The following is a 7,294-nucleotide window of genomic DNA, read 5'->3' on the forward strand; positions in this document are numbered from 1 at the left end:
CTTCCACCTATGAGACAATACACCGAAGTACAAGGGTTAAAAAAAAAAAAAAAAAAAAAAGGCAGCTGGGTAGCTCAGTGGAGTGAGAGCCAGGCCTAGAGACGGGAGGTCCTGGGTTCAAACCCGGCCTCAGCCACTTCCCAGCTGTGTGACCCTGGGCAAGTCACTTGACCCCCATTGCCCACCTTTACCAATCTTCCACCTATGAGACAATACACCGAAGTACAAGGGTTTAAAAAAAAAGGCTATCCTTTCTGGGATAGGCTAGAGAGAAAGATTACTCAAAGCCTTCACTGCTATTTAGGTAGCAAGGGACACCCTTGCTATACCCATTTCTCTGTCTTGTCCCATTACTCCACTACCTTTGTTTCACCTCTTCAATAGATTTGGAACCAGAAGATCCAGAGTGCAAAACCTGCCTATCACTGTAACCCACTGTAGCCTGTCATTGATGAGTTCTTAAGCCAGTTATTTAACTGCTTCTGGACTTCTCTGTAAAATGAGGGGATTGGACTGGGGGGACTTAAAGTATCTTCCAGTTTGAAATTAATCCTAGTCCTTATCTAACAGATGAGCCATGAGCTCAAGCTAATTTAATTAAGTTAATGTTATGTTTTCCAGAGAAAAGTTATTTGCAGAGTTCAAGGTCTAGGTATTATTTCCTAGAGTTGCCTCCATGGGGAAGGCATAAAGAAAGTCTCAGAACTTTTAGGAGTTCTATCATCTCATCCAGAGGTGTTTTGGCAGTCAAATATCTATGAATATAGGAACTGGATCCTGAAGATCACAGGAAAAGGAGAAAATCCCTGGAAGGAAAAAAAAGGTAACAAGTAATCTTCTGCCTAAACCCATCACTTTTACTTGTAATTACTAATCAATAGAGAGGAAAATATTTAACCAAAAGGAATATATCAACTCAGGGAGTATGGGACAGGGAAGCAATTGGTACATGAGTGTGTAATTTATTGGGAGTATGGGACAGGAAGGCAACTGGGGAGAAATTTGATATATGTACACAACAAATCATATACCTAGACATAAATCAGGTACAACAAATCTTTTATTTTTTAAACTAATAAACTTAAATTCATTCATTGTTCTGGGAAGCATTCAGATTAATAAGTAGTACAATTAAATAGAGGGGTCACATTCTCACTGTTCTCTGTAGCAGCAGCTTCTGTATTATTTTTGTTGTCAAAGGGGCCCACAAATTCTGATGGTAATGGCAAAATTGATGTCCTCAAGTTTCCATTGCAGGTATCTTCAGCCTGGAGCTCAGTTTGGTGTAATCATTGCCCAAGTTTTTGAAGATGCGATTACTGCAGATCTTGTTCATTTGTTCTTGGTCTTGTCGGTCATAGCATTCCAGCAGTTGTACCAGGGCAATGTGCTCCTCACTGCCTTTGAAACCTGGCACATCACAACTCTCTTGGACACACTTATAAGCTGCCACAAACTCGTTGCTATGCAGGTAAACTAGAATTTCTGCAATGATTCTCTTAAAGCAGGTTGAAAAGCTCTCCATCTCCTTGTACAAGTTCTTTTCTCTGTCAAGTGAGATGGCTGCCTCAGCAAAGCGCTTGGTACGAACCAGCACCTTCGATGCTCTGCCAATGAGATCCACAGCATGCAGGGGACGATTTTCTGTCTCAAAAACTTTAGCTGCCTGCTGGTAGAGGCTTACCAGCTGCTCTGGGATCTGACTCTCAAGAAGTAGACTGAACTGTCTCAAGGTCATGGCTGCCGTATTTGGGCTGTCACTCTCCAGGTACAAGGTGATGGCCTTCTCGATCACCTGTGCAGCTTCTGGTAGGTTCCTCATCTCCTTCAGGAGCAGACCAGCTTGCTCATAGGCTTTGGCAGCATAGAAGGGGGCATCATTTTTTTGGTGGGCTTCTGCCTCTTTCAGAAAGGCCTCCTTGGCCGATCTCAGGTGCTTGACTTTCTTGAAGGCTAAGGCAGCCTTCCCATACTCAAAAGCCGCACCATCATAGTCTGGCTTCATTCTCAGGAGTCTGGTTTTCAGGTAGTTCTCAGCCCTGGCCAGGTGCACCAGGCCCTCCTGGTTTTTTGGTACATCCATCTTCCCCAACTGTATAGGAGAGAATGACTTGGGTCACCAAGGAGCAGCATACAGAGCTGTTGTTAAGTATAGCTCACCATAGCAACAGAACCAAACAAATTGGTTCTGAGAATTCAACCATAATAATAGCCAAGGTGGAAGAGAAGGTGAGGATGGGGGAAATGGTGCCCAATGGGTCTATAGGGTATAACAAGGGATAGCAAGGGATCCCTAGGTGGAATGAAGGGACCAAAGTTTCAAACAATGCCTAGTTTATAGAGAGTAAAGGGCCAGTGAAAAGGCAGAAGGAAATAGCCAAGGACCTAAGGGGGCGGGGGGGGGGAGGGAGCCTAGAGAAAGTAAGAGGGCTCAGACCTAGCAACAGATCAAATTTATTGGCTATTGAGTGGATGCTAAAGAATCAAAGCCCTTTGGGAAAGAGAAGTGGCCACACAAATAACCCCAAAGGACATGTGGGGGGAGGGGCACTGGTGATCAAGTTCTTTAGCCTAGATGACAATAGTTGTGGAATTCCTTGAGTCTTTATAAATGACCTTTAGATTTATGTAGATTTTTTTTGTTAATTTCTTAAAAGAAAAAGAAAAAAAATTCTGAAGTATCTGAAATGTCTGCTTTATGGAGGAAAGGGAACCAAACCCTAAAATTTCCTATTTAAATAATGCATTTACATCTGTTATAGGATCACAGTTGTAGAGCTGGGAAGGTATATTATAGGTCATTAAGATAAACTTTTTACAGATGAAGAAAATGAGGCACAGAGTTTAAATGATTTGCCCTGTAATCACACAACTAATAGATGAGACTGAATTCAAACCTATCTTCCTGACTCCCAAGTCCACCATTTTATCCACTATACTATCCTGTCTTATGATATATAATGATTTTTAATAAAATAACCTTTTTTTAATAATGGTTGTCTAACAACTTTCTAACTCTTTTTTTTAAACCCTTGCACTTCGGTGTATTTTCTCATAGGTGGAAGAGTGGTAAGGGTGGGCAATGGGGGTCAAGTGACTTGCCCAGGGTCACACAGCTGGAAGTGGCTGAGGCCGGGTTTGAACCTAGGACCTCCTGTCTCTAGGCCTGACTCTCACTCCACTGAGCTACCCAGCTGCCCTCTAACTCTTTTAAAAATAAGAATTACAAAACCCCAGGAAAATAAAGCTGAAAATGGTTCAGGCTTTCAAGTCTCTCTCATGAAGACTTTGCGAGGAGGACTAAGATGAGCTCCAATCAACTATGTCCAAAGGGCTATAAAATAATGGATATTCTTTGATCCCAGAGATAAAAAAAAAGGGAAAAGGATATACTTGTACAAAAATATTTATAGCTGCTTTTTTGTAGTGGCAAAGAATTGGAAATTGAAGATACATTCATCAGTTGGAGAAGAGCTGAACAAATTGTGGTACATGATGGTGAATTGTACTATAAGAAATGATGAACAAGATGAATTCAGAAAGAGTTGGAAGGACCTACATGAACTGATGCATAGTGAAATGAGCAGAACTGGAGGAACATTATACTCAGTAACAGCAATATTGTGGAATGATCAACTGTGACAGACTTAGCTATTATCAGCAATCCAATGATCCAGGACAGTTCCAAGGGACTTATGAAAAAGCATGCTATCCAGTTTCAGAAAAAGAACTGTTTGGAGTCTGAATGCAGATGAAAGTGTATGATTTTTCAATTTGGGAGGGGTTATGTTTTGGGGTTTTGGTTCTATAAGATTACTCACAAAAATGGACAATATGGAAATATGTTTTGCATGATAATGCATGTATAATCCAGATTGAATCACCTACCAGCACCAGGAAGGGGAAGGAGGAAAGAGAGTGAAGGAGGTAAGTTCGATCATATAATTATAAAAATTTGTGTTGAAATTTGTTATTACATGTAATTGGTAAAAAAGTAATAAATTGAAAAAAAAAGATGAGCTCCAATCCAATGGCCTCAAGGAGATAAGAGCAGGGGCAGCTCATGTTTGGAGAGAGGGTATCTGAATTAGTCAAATTTCTATCTTAGGGGCTGAATGTTGGGGAAAAATTTGGAAAGGCTTCATGCAAGAGGTGGAGCCCGTGATGAGCTGGGCTGGACTGGGACAGGTAGGGGAAGTCTTTCAGTAAACATTAGTTTAGCCTATAGGTAGGACCCAGGATTGCAGGGAGAACAGTGTACTGTCCAGTATGGCCAGCACATAGAATTCCTGAAAGAAAATAGTGGAGATTTAGGTTAGAAAGGTAATATAACACCAAATGATAGAAGCCTCAAAGGCCTGATTAATTGAATTCTATATTACAGAGCTTTGAATGCATGGAAGCTTCTTGAATAAGGAAAATTATTTGGGCAGCTTTCTGAAGGATTGTTTATAGGGGGAGAAGAGGGAATAACCCTTTTGTGGTAGTGGTGAGAGAGCACAGTCCTGAGTAAGCACTTAATAAACATCTGTTGACTTGAAAGCAATGAGGAAGCCTTTATAAGAAACATAAAGAGGGAAATGGTGAACCTCAGCATGGCTTTATCAACACCATAGGCCTAGGCCGGTCAACTTTATTTCCTTTTTTTTTTTTTTTTGGACAAAGGATACTTAAGTGGCACAGTGGATAGAGTGCTGGCCTGGAGTCAGGAATATGGGAGTTCAAACCTGGCCTCAGATACTTACTAGCCATGTGATACTGGGCAAGTCACTCAACTCTATTTACCTCAGTTTCCTCATCTATAAAATGGACTGGAGAAGGATATGGTAAACTACTGCAGTATCTTTTTTTAAAAACCCTTACCTTCCTTCTTGGAGTCAATACTGTGTAAGTGGTAAGGGTAGGCAATGGGGGTCAACTGACTTGCCCAGGGTCACACAGGTAGGAAGTGTCTGAGGTCAGATTTGAACCTAGGACCTCCCATCTCTAGGCCTGGCTCTCAATCCACTGAGCTACCCAGCTGCCCCCTACTGCAGTATCTTTGCCAAGAAAACTCTAAATAAAGTCACAGAGTCAAAGATGAAAAATATCTGAATGACAATAAGGCTGACATATCATAAGAATACAGAAGACAAGTAAATCTTGATTATATCAAAGCATTCAGCATTCCTCTGTGAAAGGGAATTCTTTATTCTCTTTGTCTATTTTGAATTAATCAACCAAAAACTTAAACACCCCTACTTAACACTAAGTAAGGGAGTTCACAAGTCACTTACTTTGGAGAGTTTCACCCTTTTAACTCAGTCAGAAACTTGTGAATCTTTTGATAAGAGTTTACATCCTCAGAGGATGAGAGGTGGATCCCACAGACACTGCAACTTGGAAGCTGTGATTGGCCCCTGTGAAGAGGGGAAGGGACAGGAAGTAACCTGGAAAAAGGACTATAAAAAGTCCTGAACATCTTGTCCAAGGGGTCTTCAGCTTGAGTCTTTGGCTTGAATCTTCGGCTTAGAGTTTTGGCTTCAACTTGGGACCTTGGCTCTTGGACTGCTTCTTGAAAGATTGCTCCTGGATCTTCTCCTTTGGACTTGGGCAAGTGAGTAGCTGGCTTTCCCTTCCTGGCTTCTGGAGAGATTAGTTCTGGAGAGGCCTCCTTCTCCTGGAGGAGGCTGCATTGGTGGAACCTTTGTATAAGACACCACCGGGTCCTCTGGCTGAGGGTTAACGAGCCCTACTGGGGCTGAGCCAGACAGCGGAACAACATTTAGTGTAATAGACTAGACATTTTCTCTACCTTCTCTTACATTTCTTACATTTCTCTACTTTCATTCTTTCCACCTCTTTGAAAATAAATGCTACTAAAAGTCATTTTGACTTGAGCTATAATATTTTAAATCAGAGACCACTACATTACCTTAGAAGTCTCATATTTAGTCAAACTCCTAAATTTAATTCCTTACACCTCTCAATAACCCTGATAGGTCTGCACTTACTCTAAGAATTATTTTTTACATTTTACAATGAGGAAACTGTGGTTCACAGTGCTTTAGTGATTTGCTCATAATCATGCAGCTAATAAATATCAGAGGTAGGTTAATAGGAGTTATTATTACAGACCATTCTTATTTAGCAGAAGCAAACTAGTAAATGTTGATGTCTTCTATGGTACTTTTTAAAAAAGAATAAACCATCTGTAGGCTTTTAGAATCCTCTCCTTTGAGATATGTTAAAAATCATTCCCTGTATGCCTTTAAAATTGTGCCACTTAAGTAAGGATTATATAATTCTTTTCACTTTATGAAAATGAAAACAAGTGCTGTAATCACTAGTGCATTATTATTTGTTCCCTCTTAGTAAATACTTTGACAAAATTTTGAAGGCTTTGAAGCATTTTTCATAATCTTCCAATTATCCCTGACAATCTTGAGAAATTATCTCCAATCATCTGTCACTTTTTGCAGTATTATGTCATATTGTTCCTCTTGATGACCTTTCTGTCACAGTCAAACTGCCATCTCTATGCCTTTGCATACAAGTAGCTCTCCATGTCTAGAATGCCCTCCCTCCTCACGCCCACAGCACAAAATTGCTATCTTCCTCCAAAGCATATCTTGGGTCCATGTCCTACATGATCCCATCCTCATGCTATTACTCTCACCCACTTAAAATTACTTTGAATCTATTTCACATTTACTTCTCAGTATGCACACACATTCAATGCCTACTCCCTCTTCCACCTCTATCACTCCAATAGAATCGCTTGTTGTAGCCAAGAAATAATTCATTTTTTGTTCTCTGTATTCCCAATACCTTGCATAATGTGTATGTGCTTGATAAATGCATCAAATTCAATTGTTAGATTATGTAAATGTGGATGTGCTTGAGGCACGGCCAAGAATGTTATCACCTACTACATTACCTTGTAGAGCAGTGATGGGCAAACTACTGCCCGTGGACCAGATGCAGCCCCCTGAAATGTTCTATCCCCTGAGCAACATTATTCCTAATCTGGCGAATACAATGAGTAGAATAAAATACAATGAAACTTAGAAAGTGTCACCTTAGAAACAGACTGACAGATGAGCATTTCCTTTCCTTTGGCCCCCTCTTTAAAAAGTTTGCCCATCACTGTTGGAGAGTATTTTCTTTTTTTTTTTTTTAACCCTTGTACTTCGGTGTATTGTCTCATAGGTGGAAGATTGGTAAGGGTGGGCAATGGGGGTCAAGTGACTTGCCCAGGGTCACACAGCTGGGAAGTGGCTGAGGCCGGCTTTGAACCTAGGACCTCCTGTCT

At 40.7% G+C, this 7,294-nt stretch overlaps 1 protein-coding gene across 1 annotated transcript; it reads right to left on the bottom strand.

Moving 5' to 3' along the window:
- Positions 1-1,240: 1,240 nt before the first annotated feature.
- On the bottom strand, positions 1,241-2,083 carry LOC123253929 (gamma-soluble NSF attachment protein-like). The gene has a single exon (XM_044683020.1). The coding sequence runs from the start codon at positions 2,081-2,083 to the stop codon at positions 1,241-1,243; it is 843 nt and encodes a 280-aa protein (XP_044538955.1).
- Between the last annotated feature and the right edge of the window lie 5,211 nt (positions 2,084-7,294).

Source organism: Gracilinanus agilis, unplaced genomic scaffold (assembly GCF_016433145.1).
Source record: "Gracilinanus agilis isolate LMUSP501 unplaced genomic scaffold, AgileGrace unplaced_scaffold10654, whole genome shotgun sequence".
NCBI classification, from domain to species: Eukaryota; Metazoa; Chordata; class Mammalia; order Didelphimorphia; family Didelphidae; genus Gracilinanus; species Gracilinanus agilis.

Bases quoted from the DNA above. Each gene is read 5' to 3' on its own strand.
- LOC123253929 (XM_044683020.1), bottom strand. From the start codon at position 2,083: ATGGATGTACCAAAAAACCAGGAGGGCCTGGTGCACCTGGCCAGGGCT.